The sequence below is a fragment of the Amphibalanus amphitrite genome, unplaced genomic scaffold, assembly GCF_019059575.1.
Source record: "Amphibalanus amphitrite isolate SeventyFive unplaced genomic scaffold, NRLGWU_Aamphi_draft 001992F_arrow, whole genome shotgun sequence".
Taxonomy (NCBI): domain Eukaryota; kingdom Metazoa; phylum Arthropoda; class Thecostraca; order Balanomorpha; family Balanidae; genus Amphibalanus; species Amphibalanus amphitrite.
Genome location: NW_024883485.1, coordinates 63,034 through 77,987, shown reverse-complemented (window position 1 = coordinate 77,987; position 14,954 = coordinate 63,034). Strand labels below are relative to the sequence as shown.

Here is a 14,954-nt window from a genome sequence, read left to right as displayed (position 1 = left end):
ACAGCTGCAGAGTCCCACAGCCAGCTGCTTCCGTAAACAGGACACAAAGGTCGGCGTGGCGGCGGCGGCGGCCCCAGCTCGGTCAAAGGGCGGCTGCCGCCGGCGCCGGAGCGGCCGTCACGGTGCGTGCGGGCGCCGAGCGGGCCGCGTCGGGCTGACACGGACGCGGCGATTTGCGGCCCGCCGCAAAAACACTGCAGCCGCGGTCGATACGGCCGGGATGGCCGACTTCGGACAGGAGCAGCGGCGCAACACGGCCGCCAAAACCGATAGAAAATCGCCATATATATAGCAACGCAGCGGCCAGCCCCGAGACTGACACAAAACGCGCACAACACCAGCGGCCAGCCCAGAGACCGACAAAACGCTCACACTGACACCAGCAGCCAGCCCCGAGACCGACAAAACGCTCACACTGACACCAGTAGCCAGCCCCGAGACCGACAGAAAACGCACACCGACACCAGCAGCCAGCCCCGAGACCGATAGAGAGCGCGCTGACACCATGCAGCGTGGCAGTCTCGAGAAGGTAGGTGTCAGTGGGTTCCAGCACCTTTTGCAGCCAGGGGGTCCCGTGGTATGTACCGCGGCCCAGTCCCTACCGCGCGGCAGGATACTGGGCAGCTCTGGTGGTAGGTACTGGTGCTCTCCGGTACCGGTCCGCGCGCCTCTCCGCGCCGGCCGGCCGGAAGTTGTGTGTGAATTGGCTCGGCCGGGAGACAGACAGCCCCACCGGGCAGAGGGGAGGAGGTGGGGGATCTGGCAGAGTGCCAGGATTCGGCTCGGCATTGTCTCGGGGAGAACTCCAACAGACCGGAGGAAGTTTTATTGTTTTGGGCTTCAGCCGGCCCCGGTTAAGTGACAGTGAGCGCGATTAAAGTATTGCCTTAAAAAATCCCAAGTTTTCATTGAGCTGTTTTCGAATTCTAGCTGTGATGAAGAACATGTAAATAGGCACCTTTTATGCCGCTGATGGTATTCATAATGGCAAAAAAGCACGTAATTTTGCAATGGATGGTGAATGCTAGATCAACCCAAATGAACATTAACTGGTGATTGGTGACATGGTTTCTTGTGTGAATCGTCGATTGAAAAATATACACCATTATATAAAAATGGTTGCATATCTATATATCGATATCAAGCTATGGAAGAGCATTGATAAGCCCTGAAAGGGAGTTTTGTCTGGGCGTTCGTGACTACTATACCTACCGTATGTGGTAGGGTGCCAAAATGGCCATAACGGCACGGTGTCACGTGTTATACCCAGCGGGACGTCAACAGAAGCACACCACCAGATATACGGGTACTAACTCGAGCTGCATGGACCTCGAACCCCTACACACGCTGCACTAAAACACTGCAGCGCCGCGCAACGGAGCAGACCGCTTTATTACCCACCAGACTTATTATGGAATGCAGCCTCGTAGTCAGATTGTCTCCGCCAATGACCAAACAGATACTAAAGCCTATATACGACTTCACATTTCACTTCTGACGAGACAAGCAATGTGCTATGTAAATTCAGCGTATATGTAGCTCGATGTTGCATAACATTTCATACAAGAGGCTAATTGGCGTAGTGCATTGCACATTGTACTTCAGATGCACAGTGTCAAAAAATGGTTACTTTTAAGGACAAATGTGTTTAACGGGTGTCTTTTTCATATTAATACCTTAATACATACGGTATTTCAATAGGTAGGTGGGTAGGTACACTACTATGCTACTCTGCATGATAAATTTGTACGTTCAGGGCTCGTTTCTTGGAACTGACTGGAACTGACCACCCTCAGTGGCCGCCAGCCGGACTCGGTAGCGTGCGCGCCAGCCCCGTACCGCAGGGGGGGGGGGATGTTTTTCCCAGTGCAGTCACGTCTGCGGCGGCCTCCTTTGATCCGCGGATTGGCCGTCGGGCAGGGGGAGGGGTGGGCGGCCCCGCTGCGACCGGCTGAGACTGCGGCAGCGTCCCCGGGCTGTCGGACCGAACTGAGGACTGCGACACACGCAGACCCCTCACATGTGGGTTGTCGGACCGGACTGATTAGGCTCTGCAACGACCAGTGTTTCGTGGGTCAGCCACTTTTACAGGCGGCTTGGGCAGCTTCGATGGCGGGGGGGGGGGGGGGCTACGCACGCGCCGAGCCCAGCTGATGAAAATGGAGCCTGTGTTTTGGGCGACACGGATTCTTTTGCAGAACGGCGAAGCTCATTCACATACATGGAAACAGTTCATTTATAAATGACTGCCGTGGCTGTCAGGCTCTATATAGTCACATTTACGAGTACATCTAGCATAGCCTTCCCACTCAATGAAGCGGGCCCCGTCCACGGCATCGTCAGACTACGGCAGTGGGCTCGCTCACGGTACTGTTCTTCCCGCCCGCCCCGTCCTTCGGTCCTGTCCGTCGGCCCACCCGGCCGTCCGTGGTCCGTCGGCCGGCCGGGCCGGTTCGTCGGTCCGATACGGGCCGCCGGGGAGCCGTACCGACAATTGGAGGCCGCTCGGACGGCCTTGGCTGGGCGGCCAGCCGCGACGGGATGGGCTGCCAGTCGACCACTCTCGGCCCGACAGCATACAGCGGACAGCAGCACCCGTACAGCGGGCGGTCAGCGGACAGCAGCACCAGTACAGCGGAATGCGGACAGGAGTAGGACAGCGGTCAGCGACACCCGTACAGCGGGCGGACAGCGGTCAGCGGACAGCGGTCTTTGGACAGCGGACAGCGGACCGCGGACAGCGGACAGCGGCACCCGTACAACGGACAGCGGACAGCGGCACCCGTACAGCGGGCGGGCAGCGGACAGCGGACAGCGGACGGCGGGCAGCGGGCAGCATACAGCAGACAGCGGCACCGGTACAGCGGGCGGTCAGCGGACAGCGGACCAGAACAGCGGACCGGGACAGCGGACAGCGGTACCCGTACAGCGGACAGCGGACAGCAGCACCAGTACATACAGCAGTCAGCAGCATCCGTACAGCGGACAGCGGCACCCGTACAGCGGGCAGCAGCACCCGTACAGCGAGCGGGCAGCGGACGGCGGGCAGCGGGCAGCGGGCAGTACACAGCGGACCGGGATAGCAGACCAAGACAGCGGACAGCAGCATCAGTACGGCGGACTGCGGACACCGGTCAGTGGCCAGCGGACAGCGGACAGCAGAACAATGGACTGCGGACAACGGTCAGCGGACAGCAGACAACATTCTCCGGGAAGTGTTCTCGGACAGCGGACCGGGACAGCGGTCTCAGACAGCGGACAGTAGCTAGCGACCTCGGACAGTGGACAGGGCGGGACAGCGGACAGCAGACAGGGCGGAACAGCGGACAGCCAGTCCCACCCAGGATAAGACAACGGCTTCCAGGCATGGTTTCGTGACGGATTTTGATCCCACACCTTCTAAATATGAATGATAATTGAGTTTATCAACTAATCTCCAGCCAAAATAGCGCATGATTAAATCAGTCAATCTGCGCCTATATAAGGGCTGCATTCACCGCATATATTATGATATGTCTTGATAAACTGAATTTCGAACGGTGATCCATTTCACTTGAACGTATTTCTCAGCGAAACAAGATTAGGAAATGGATAAAACGTTTCTGTGATTTATGTAAACGACTATGTCTCTTTGAGCGGCACGCCGTGATCTATCGGCCGTTTTAGCCTGCTCAAATACGATTATTCTTCATCAGAGATGAGAAAACAAATTGAGGAGACGCCATTTTCTTGGGGTTTATCTTGCCTGACATTTACTTCATGTTTATATTCATCAAGTTTTTAAATAAATGAAGGGAAACACTTAGTCACGTTCACATACAACGTAAAGGAGCAGAGCACCGATATCCTTCAATAGCGTAACGGCCAACTCAGCAAATAAAGTCACTCCTTCAGACTCCTAAGACTATTCAGGTCTCTGTCTCTGAATGTAATACAGTTATCCTTATAGGCACGACACGCCTAATCTTTCTAGCTGAGATGCTCAGATGCAATAAAAAATGCGTCGTGTGGTTACTTTTCAAAAAAATAAACGTTCCCGCATTGGAAATAAAATATTTTAAAGTCAAAGCAATTAAGAAGTTGGTAGGCAAATACCGGAATTTTATTCAACATTTATATTGAAATTACTTTCATGCTATCATTCCATTTGACACAAAAATATTGTTTTTTTCACAGAGAAATGACCATAGCAATTTTCAATGAAGGACCACTAAAATAATTAAGATTAAGCCTCCGATCTAAGGTAAACGTTTATCTCAGAGTCCTTCCCTGACTGAAACTCAATGGAAGAGCCGCAGCCGCGCAGCGGGGCGCCGTACGGTGGGGCGCGGTGGGGCGGCGCCGGCGCAGCCGCGCAGCGGGGCGCCGTACGGTGGGGCGCGGTGGGGCGGCAGCCGCCGCAGCCGCGCAGCGGGGCGCCGTACGGTGGGGCGCGGTGGGGCGGCGCTGGCGGCGTACCTTGCAGTTGTCGCAGCACGGCCCCGACGAGCACTCGGCCTGGTCGCGCAGCTTACAGGTGATGTGATCGCAGCACGGGTCCAGTCGGGCGCACTCGGCACTGTCCACGGTGCCACAGTCGCAGTCCTCGCCGTCCTCCACGATACCGTTACCGCAGTTCCGGATCTTCAGCTGAAAACGGGCCCTCGGTTAGCGCCATCAAATATACACGATCAGTCCATTGTCGCATTGAAACTAAACGAACATTTACTTAAAAAATTGCAGCACTTGAATTGTTAGCGCAGCGGTTTCCTCTATCGACTTTGCCAGCGCCGTTCGCATGGATATCGACTAGGCCATGGTCAACTGTGATAGAAGTTGAAAGGTTGCGAATATTTAGGATGAATATGGAATAATCGCGTTACACACGGTCGTGTAAACAGTCGTGATACACTCGCTGTGGATCTTCAGTGGAAGATGTCGCAAAGATCGCGGTACCAAAGCTGCACATCTTCAAGAAACGGGCATACCGTACAGGTGGGAGGTGGAGCGCAAGTAAAATAAGAACCGTAAGTACATCAGACGGTGCGGCTTTTACAAATCTGCCCTTATTTGCTTAATGGAACGCTGACTTTACTCTATGACATGCCAGTCTGTTTCTTAGAGGGCATTTAGCAAGGCACAGTGCTGGGCGCAGTAATGCTTGGTTGATTTTAGTGCTGTCCCCAACCAACATGAATTAGGTACTGCAAATCAAGCAAAATGTTTCGATGATTTCTTTCCAAGGAGTGCTTCCTATGCAGCCGGCTTCCCATTGCAATAAGTTTCAGTATGTATGTATGTATGAACAACGCAAATAAATCTCGTCAGTCGGCTCAAGTGCGTATGGGCGGCTCTATCTAGTCGGATGAATTTGAATATCAAAGTGAACTTTCGGGACAGATCTCATTTTCTGGGATTGGCGAAGACAGTGGTGTTCCATTTTCCATGGCGCTATTCGCCGGGCTATCGCCGACGGCCGGCCGGCCGCAGTGTGCCCGGAGCTCGACGGACGTCGTTATGGCCGGAGGGTCAGCCGAGAGGGGGGTCAGTCGGGCGGGAGGGGCCCTGGCGGGAGGGTCTACCCGGCGGAAGGGGTCTTGGCGGGAGGGCCAGGGAGGGCAGCAGGGGCCCATCCGCCATCGGCCAAGAGGGGTCCGCTTGCCAGGACGAATAAATGGTATTCGAGTGGTAGTCTAACTTGGTAGATCCAGCAAATTAGCTCAAGCTGCGTTCTTATGGACACAATTTATTCTTGACAAATATGTGGATGTTAGAGTAAAATGACAAGTTAAAAAAAAACATATTGTGCTGGTCGCACCTATGCTTTGTTGTAGTTGCGAACACTCAATAGATTATTAAACGTTATACCTAATCGGTATATAGTTTATGTAAATGCGAGGTTAGATGCATGTCAAGCAACTGACAATAAAAACGCTCACTTAGAATGTGAAGTATATAATGCATGCATGCGAAACCATCATATACAAGGGCCATGTACCATGCAATGGATTATCGATTCGAACGACGCAGCTTGCTGGGACAGGAAAATAGCTACATGGTCAAGGAACAAAAGAAGATAAATGCACTGAAAACGATAAATGAGACCGTATCTACATGTAACTTCATGTACCTCTTTTATCTGGATGCAAATGTCAAATATTTCCAACCAACGTGCCTATGTGTAGCGAACTTACCCATTTAAATCATGACACGTTTGCTTTATGCTGACAAACAGCACCTACTCGCTTACCACATCCCGGTAAAAAAAAAACGACAAACACCTGCGAGGCAATGAACTGACGTGCCACGACTCTAGCTGCGCTGCGCCATGCGGCAGCCATGCGCTGCAGCCATGCGTTACGGTACGGCATGCGGCGGCCGCGGGCCAGCGCCGGGCCGGGCCGGGCCTACAGTGCGTCCCCGGGTGTCGTGCTCTGACGGAGACCTCGTTGGGTCGGTTGAAGAGGCACAGGCCGTGCGAGCGCTCCAGCTCCTTGTGGTAGTCGAGCCGCGAGCACTGCGAAAACTTGTACGGCTGCACGCTGTCCTTGCCGACGATGTTGGCCGACATGATGCAGCCGTGCCAGTCGGAGCACGTGCAGCCCTCGCCTGCGGCACCGCCGGGGCACAGCGTCACGGGGCGACTCGTAACGGCACGACAGTCACACACCTGCTCCGAGTCACAGCGCCACCAGGACACAGCGGCAAAACATGTCTCTGCCCACAGCCGAGACACACTAATTCAGCAGTGATTGACGAGTAAAAGGACGTAAAAGAAGACAGTGTCGTCACTGGGAACTTTGTCCAAATGCTGTTAAAAGAACTCGAGGAACTGAAACGCCAAGTATGGCTGTCGGCTCTTCAAAACTGTTACAGTCAGCCGATAACCTATGTCCAATGTAACATCTATCACATCCGTCACATTGTCACAGATATCATTGAAAGCCTGTCGCAATCTGCAACTGTTAGCCTGCTATATCAGTACATACACGGGGCAGCAGCCCGCCGTCGCGTGTTTCCAGTGTGCCCTTCCCCAGTGCAGCTGTCACATGTCAGAAATACCCAGCCGTCGTGGCATGCAATGACTGTCACTCATCATCTACAGCAGTTGCAAACGGAGCCTCAACTTACATGCAATCCTGGTATTTGTCGCGTGTCGGCCAACTCATGCCTTTCAAGTGTAATGTTTTGAAATATCTTGAGCCGGATTCAATTGTCTTTACATTCAAAATGAATGGTGTGTACTTATTTCCTTAATCGTTTATTTACTATATGGTGATAACTCACTGCAGAAGTCACATGCCAAAAGTCTTTTCTTAACCCGGCAGGCGGTGGGCCTCCCGGCCACCTTCCGCGCGGTGGGGGGGGGGAGGCATTTTTTTGCCCCCCCCCCGTATCTCCGAAACTACTGGACGGATCCGGAAAATTCAAACGGCGTTCGATAGCCCTGTCAAATTTGTTGAAGGAAACCAAATTTCATTGACCTCGGGGTCACCGATGACGTCACAAGTCAGGTCAAAGATAAAATGTTTCACCGTTCACGGGGCTTCTAGGGAAAGCGCCATAACACCGAGTAAAACGCATTTTGTCGAAAATCAGCGATAGGGCGTCAGCTGTCTAGTACCTACATATGTTGCTATTAGAGGTCACTGGTCATACCAGGTCAGGTCACTGGTCAGGTCACCAAAGGTCACCAAGGGTCACCACATGAACCCAACTTTACTAAGGTTGTGCGGTGCATGTTTTATGGCCAGTTTTTCATTTCCAACTCAATGGTGTTGGTTATAAGACTATCAGGTACGGTTTAGGCCACTTTCTGGTGGAGGTCAGGTTAAGGTCAGGTCAGAAAAGGTCAAATTTCGAAGTTGAAATATTTGCATAAAATGGGTATTGATTCGATGCAGCTCGTCACGGGGAGTCTAATGGTGGTCTTTGTTTTGCGCGACAAGGTCTAGAATTGCTAAAAATTGAGTTTTGAAAATTTGACGTCATCAATTTTGAACAGTTTTTTTTTGCTATAACTTGGCCAAAAAAAGGTATCGATCTCAAATTTGGTATGTAGATAGAAGGCGGTAGGGACTATCACATGTATTCCGGTTTTTTCGAAATTCAAAAAACTTTTCGGATTTTTTGGCTATTATATTAAAAAATCTATGATTCAATTTTTGGGGGTCAAAATCCAAAAATTTCGAAAATCCGAGATAACAGTTTTGTAGACCTTTTAATTCTACACCTCTGATGTCAAAAACATTTTTCTGTATCTATAAAGCTGTAGGCCTGACAGCTCTTCTCGCGAAACCTTTTTTGGGTCGAAAATGGCAGAAATGACGTCACTCTGACGTCATTAGCGTCCAACCTATCATAGCCTTTGGAAAAATTTTTGGTCACAATGTGCACTAGCTATTCACGGGAGGGTACGGAAAGTTTGGTGACGATCGGCGCAGCGGTTCACGAGATATATCGAAAAAACTAAAGGGGGGGGGGGCAAAAAAATGCCCCCCCCACCGCCTGGAAGGCTAACAATAGCCATTTTCAAGACGGCCATCTGGTATTTACCGTTTACGCATTTGGTGCAGATTAGCTGCAAATTTGGTGCACATTTGGTCAAATAAGGTTGAGAGTGTTTCTTGGACTGCACACTGCACAGATGCCTGTATACCCCATTTGTCAAATTATCTGACATCATTTTCCATTTAAACACTAAAATAAATTGATGATACTAAGATATTTAGTGCAAAAGAAATTGAATGCAGATTTGATCAAACTTGGTGCATTTGTCAGAAAGCTCGTAGTGAAAACGGCTGAGTCAGAGTACGATGGTGAGTGCGCAAAATGTGAACATATGATGTCACAAAAGTAAATATAGGAGCTTTATGAACAATTTTATTCACTGCAGGACCCATCGCTCTTTGGTATGAGGAGGTCACCAGCGAAGGACCCCGAGTCTGTGCCGATAAGGCGGCTGGTGACCCACTGTCTGGCACAGGTAGGTATACGGCCCGCCACGGACTGGGGTCGGCTGGTGACCCACTGTCTGACACAGGTGGGTATACGGCCCGGGGTCGGCTGGTGACCCACTGCCTGACACAGGTAGGTATACGGCCCGGGGACGGCTGGTGACCCACTGTCTGGCACAGGTAGGTATACGGCCCGGGGTCGGCTGGTGACCCACTGTCTGGCACAGGTAGGTATACGGCCCGGGGTCGGCTGGTGACCCACTGTCTGGCACAGGTGGGTATACGGCCCGGGGTCGGCTGGTGACCCACTGTCTGGCACAGGTAGGTATACGGCCCGGGGTCGGCTGGTGACCCACTGTCTGACACAGGTGGGTATACGGCCCGGGGTCGGCTGGTGACCCACTGTCTGGCACAAGTAGGTATACGGCCCGGGGTCGGCTGGTGACCCACTGTCTGGCACAGGTGGGTATACGGCCCGCCACGGCCCGGGACCACCTGCACCTGGTCGGGGGCGGCGCCGGGCGCACTGGGTCGGCGGACCCGATCGACACAATCTGGGAGCGCGGCGCGCCCCCTCCCCAGCGGGGCCCACCAGCTCCCCACCGCGGGCCGCCCGGCCCACTGTCGGACTCGTACGAACGACAGCGCGCTCCGGGTCGATGGCCATGAATAAGTTGTGTCTCTCCGCTGGTGCAGTGGTCGGCCACTGCCGGCGCCGCGCCGGCGAGACGGTCTGCTGAGGGTACCTAGGGCCTGCTGAGGGTACCTACTGCCGGCCGCAGCACTGTGGGCCATTACCCGCCACAGCACTGTCCGTCACTGCCGGCCCCGGGCGCAGCTCAGCGACGGCCTGCTGAGGGTACCTACTGCCGGCCGCAGCACTGTGGGCCACTACCCGCCACTGAACTGCCCGTCACTGCCGGCCCCGGGCGCAGCTCAGCGACGGCCTGCTGAGGGTACCTACTACCGGCCACTGCATTGTGCCGTCACTGCCGGCCCCGGGCGCAGCTCAGCGACGGCCTGTCGAAGAACAGTGCCGCAAACTAACAGCCACTGCCAGCCCCACGAACAGTCACTGTCGGAAACTACCGGTCCCACTTACAGTCACTACTCACTTCCGGCCCTACCAGCGGTCACTATCGGTTACGTTTTTCGGATACGTTTTTCTACTAAAACTTGAATTTTGAAACTGGGACTCCAGTAGTTTCGGAGGTCGATGGGCGCAAACATGGCCTCCTAAGTCGCGTTATGGAAACGCATACGCGCTTGACAGCGATGCGGCCACAGCTCCGTGTATTTATCTGACGACAGCTCGTTACGTAACCGATCTCCACGCCCCCGCGCATGTAACAGAGCTGTGCTGTGTGCTCTCCGCAGTCCGCCCCCCTCCCCCCGGCTGTGACGGAGCTGTGCTGTGTGCTCTCCGCCCCCGGCTGTGACGGAGCTGTGCTGTGTGCTCTCTGCGCGGCGGTCACGTAACTCACGGTCGTCGTGCGCCATGCCGATGACGTGTCCGAGCACGTGCGCCATGGTGCTGGCCGTGACGTGCGGCTCGTAGACGTTGCTGTCCACCGTCACCCCGTACGAGTTGTCGTTGCAGATCTGACGCGGCACCGCCATCCCCGTCTTGCGGTACTTGAACCGCGCGCCGCTGCGGTCACAGGTCACAACAGATCGGTCAGAGGTCACTGGACATCGGTCACAGGCCACAACAGATCGGTCAGAGGTCACTGGACATCGGTCACAGGCCACAAAAGATCGGTCACAGGTCACCACAGGTAGGTCAGAGGTCACCGCAGATCAGTCACGGGTCACCACACAGAACGATCAGAGGTCACCGTTGCTGCAGTCAGAGGTCACCTCAGATCGGTCACAGGTCACCACAGATCGGTTATAGGCATCCATTGAAATACATTGAAAACATGTTTTACTGATATAAATCTTTGTTTTATTGAGAATAAAATGCATTATTACGGAGCGAGCGAAGCGAGCGGAGTCTTACGTAGAATACGTAGAATAACGGAAATTTCTGAGTATGAGCGGCCGGCCTGCCGGCCGGCCGGCCGTGTGTTCACGCTTTTGCGACGCTTATATCTCAGCAACCACTTGACCGATTTACATGCGGTAATTTTTGTAGGGTAGCTTCACTCCTTCTGCCAAGTATTGGACTATTCCCGATGCATGTGGGTGACAGTTTTTTTAGCAATTGCAATATCTCGGTAACGGCCGATTGCGCTGAAAGTTGGCATGTAGGAAGGCACCCACTAGACAATGCATTTACATGTGCCATAGTTGGGATGCCGCTGCACGTGCGCACGTGCAGGGGTCGATTCCAGATCTCGAGAAGGGCTGGACCGATTGCGCTCAAATTTGGTACACGGTTAGGGACCGGTTAGTAGGGTGCCAAGCAAAAGTCAGTTGGGACCAATTTTGCACGTGCGCACGTGCAGGGTCCCGCTTCCAGATCTCGAGAACGGCTGGGCCGATTGTGCTCAAATTTAGCACATCGCTAGAGACCGGTTAGTGGTGTGCCGTGCCCAAGCCAGTTGGAGGTACCGCCTCGCAATTTCGCACGTTCACGGCCCACCCGCTCGCTCGCTCCGTTAGTCGCCCCAAAAGGCGTTATACTGGTCATGACTGGTCTCATAACCAAGTCATAACTACGCTGCAATATCTCCAATATAGTAATCCCTGTTTGGTATTAGATCACAAGACCTTAGATGATTAGGTATCCCAAATTTCTTATGGTAAGTGGAAAGCATTCGTACCGGAGCCGTTTGGAGGTTTCACATTGAATAGCATAGGCGCGGGAACCGGGGGGGGGGAGGGGGGCAGTGGGGGCAGCTTGCCTCCCAACTCTGGGGCCGTGGGGGCGGTGCCCCCACAATTTTGCGACGGAATACCGCACTTCCTATGCCTGTGTTTCCTTTTTTGTTGAAAAAGCCAAGGGATGAAAAATAAGTGGCCTGAAACCAGTGAGAAAACTAGATTTGGAGGTACCCTAGGTTGATCTCTATAATGCAGGGGCGGAGCTTCCTATACCTACAGTTGGTGGGGCAGCTGCCCCACCAACTTGGTATTTTGCCCCACCAATACCCACCAATAAGCGTTTTGCCCCACCAACTTAAGCTGATTTCTAAGACTGTTGCTTTGAAAATATATTTTTTTTTGCATTGAAGAGCTTTGGAATGTCTGTTTATTGCAAAATGTTATATCTGTAATGATAGGAATTGATTCAGTGTGGGCTGTGGCATTTTATTCAACTTCATAATCGGACATTGTGGGTTTGACGACTTTTTGCCCCACCAACTTCCCTGGAAAAGCTCCACCCATGCTATAATGGTGTGCCCCCCCCCCTCCCAATCTGAAAGTAGTTCCCGCGCCCCTGTTGAATAGCTCCATTTCACATCGTATTAAATACGTAGCTAGGTATATGGGAATAATGATATCAATTTATCTGGTGCAATCCAACCCATCAGTAACACCTATAACCATTTGCATGCCTATCATGAACATGCGACTTTCTGGCGTTATGTAACGCGCCCCGCTGCCTTACCATAATGAGAGAGTGGAAGACAGAGGGTGTGTGTGTGAGAGAGAGAGAGAGAGAGAGAGAGAGAGAGAGAGAGAGAGAGAGAGAGAGAGAGAGAGAGAGAGAGAGAGAGAGAGAGAGAGAGAGAGGCGGCGCACCCGAGTCATCGATTCGCGAGCAGCCGGCCGACACGCGTTTACGTTTTCCGGCATTAGCGAGATAATTGGTGGGCGGGAGGATAGATGAATCTGGCGCGCTGCTGACGAGGCGCGGTACGCTGAAAGGGAGCGAACGTGGCGCAGTGCGCCATCGCCACGCCGCCCGTCGCTCTCCGGGGACTCTGTCCGGAGCAGGGACCCAAGGTCCGGGCCTGGGGACTCTGTCCGGCTCCGGGGACTCTGCCCGGAGCGGGGACCCAAGGTCCGGGCCTGGGGACTCGGTGCGGCTCCGGCTCCGGGGACTGGCCCCGGACCGGAGACTCGGTCCACAGACTAGGTCCACAGACTAGGTCCACAGACTCGGTCCGGCTCCGGGGACTGGCCCCGGATCGGAGACTCGGTCCACAGACTAGGTCTCCGACCATGGGACTCAAGGTCCGGGCCCAGAGACTCCCTGCACACAGCTCCGGTTAAATGATGAATGATGAGCAGAACAGGATAAAGACATCCTGGTACCTACGCTGAGACGCCATGTCGGCACATTTCAAGGTTGCCATTTAAGTCAGAGTGTCTTGTTTACATGTCTTCAAATGTTGGCCATTCAGCTTCCTCTTTTCATATTCCAAGCTAACTGCATAATATCTTGTATGCACGTATGTATGTATGTATGTATGTATGCATGTATGTATTGACATCAAAAGCCTTCCACATATGGCGTGGCGATTACGGCTTTCAATTCGTGTACAATATAAATAAAATAGTAATAAGGTGGCGAAGTACTAGAATGAGCAGCATGATTGAATATCGTAGAAGAATAACCGTATGCTATGCTCACTACCTTTCAACAATCCAAAATTAGCCTAAAATGAATGAATAGTGAGCATACGGTTATTCTTGTACGATAAATAAAATAGTCATTACTTGTTTTTAGACGTCATTTAAAGGCTACTGTTAGGTTTTCTTTTTCGAATTCTTGAAAATCTCGGAATAAAAGTGTACATGATATAATGAAGGGTAGCATTGTGCACATTTTAAGGTGTTTATAAGCTTTTTATACCCTTATCCCGCCGCTAAGCGCGCCGTATGTACCTACCAAGTGGTAATACAACTGATTCAAGTTTGCACTGCAACATTGTCGAAACCAAAAGCATTTCTAGCCATCTATGTGAAGTGCAATGGTCGAATGATATCTCCCACCTTTCCCACACTGACACGAGATGATATCTCCCACCTTTCCCACACTGACACGAATGATATCTCCCACCTTTCCCACACTGACACGAATGATATCTCCCACCTTTCCCACACTGACACGAATGATATCTCCCACCTTTCCCACACTGACACGAGTGATATCTCCCACCTTTCCCACACTGACACGAGTGATATCTCCCACCTTTCCCACACTGACACGAGCACTGAGGAGGTCAGAGCTCTCTCTCTCCTCTCGCTCCCTCTCTCCTTTCCCACACTGACACGAGCACTGAGGAGGTCAGCTCTCTCTCCTCCCTCCCTCTCTCCTTTCCCACACTGACACGAGCACTGAGGAGGTCAGAGCTCTCTCTCCTCCCTCCCTCTCTCCTTTCCCACACTGACACGAGCACTGAGGAGGTCAGAGCTCTCTCTCTCCTCTCGCTCCCTCTCTCCTTTCCCACACTGACACGAGCACTGAGGAGGTCAGCTCTCTCTCCTCCCTCCCTCTCTCCTTTCCCACACTGACACGAGCACTGAGGAGGTCAGAGCTCTCTCTCCTCCCTCCCTCTCTCCTTTCCCACACTGACACGAGCACTGAGGAGGTCAGAGCTCTCTCTCCTCGCTCCCTCTCTCCTTTCCCACACTGACACGAGCACTGAGGAGGTCAGAGCTCTCTCTCCTTCCTCCCTCTCTCCTTTCCCACACTGACACGAGCACTGAGGAGGTCAGAGCTCTCTCTCCTTCCTCCCTCTCTCCTTTCCCACACTGACACGAGCACTGAGGAGGTCAGAGCTCTCTCTCCTCCCTCCCTCTCTCCTTTCCCACACTGACACGAGCACTGAGGAGGTCAGAGCTCTCTCTCCTCCCTCCCTCTCTCCTTTCCCACACTGACACGAGCACTGAGGAGGTCAGAGCTCTCTCTCTCCTTCCTCCCTCCCACCTTTCCCACACTGACACGAGCACTGAGGAGGTCAGAGCTCTCTCTCTCCTTCCTCCCTCTCTCCTTTCCCACACTGACACGAGCACTGAGGAGGTCAGTGCTCTCTCTCTCCTCCCTCCCTCTCTCCTTTCCCACACTGACACGAGCACTGAGGAGGTCAGAGCTCTCTCTCCTCCCTCCCTCTCTCCTTTCCC

General features: G+C 53.1%; 1 protein-coding gene across 1 annotated transcript in view; it reads right to left on the bottom strand.

The window, feature by feature from the left end:
* Positions 1-4,458: 4,458 nt before the first annotated feature.
* Positions 4,459-14,954, bottom strand: part of LOC122376039 (zinc metalloproteinase-disintegrin bilitoxin-1-like) — a gene marked incomplete at both ends in the record, with an annotated part of 58,401 nt that continues 47,905 nt past the window's right edge. The window contains 3 exons of the mRNA XM_043355704.1: positions 4,459-4,629; positions 6,419-6,588; positions 10,421-10,587. Coding sequence (XP_043211639.1) covers positions 4,459-4,629; positions 6,419-6,588; positions 10,421-10,587 — 508 coding nt within the window. The remainder of the gene's footprint in view (positions 4,630-6,418; positions 6,589-10,420; positions 10,588-14,954) is intronic.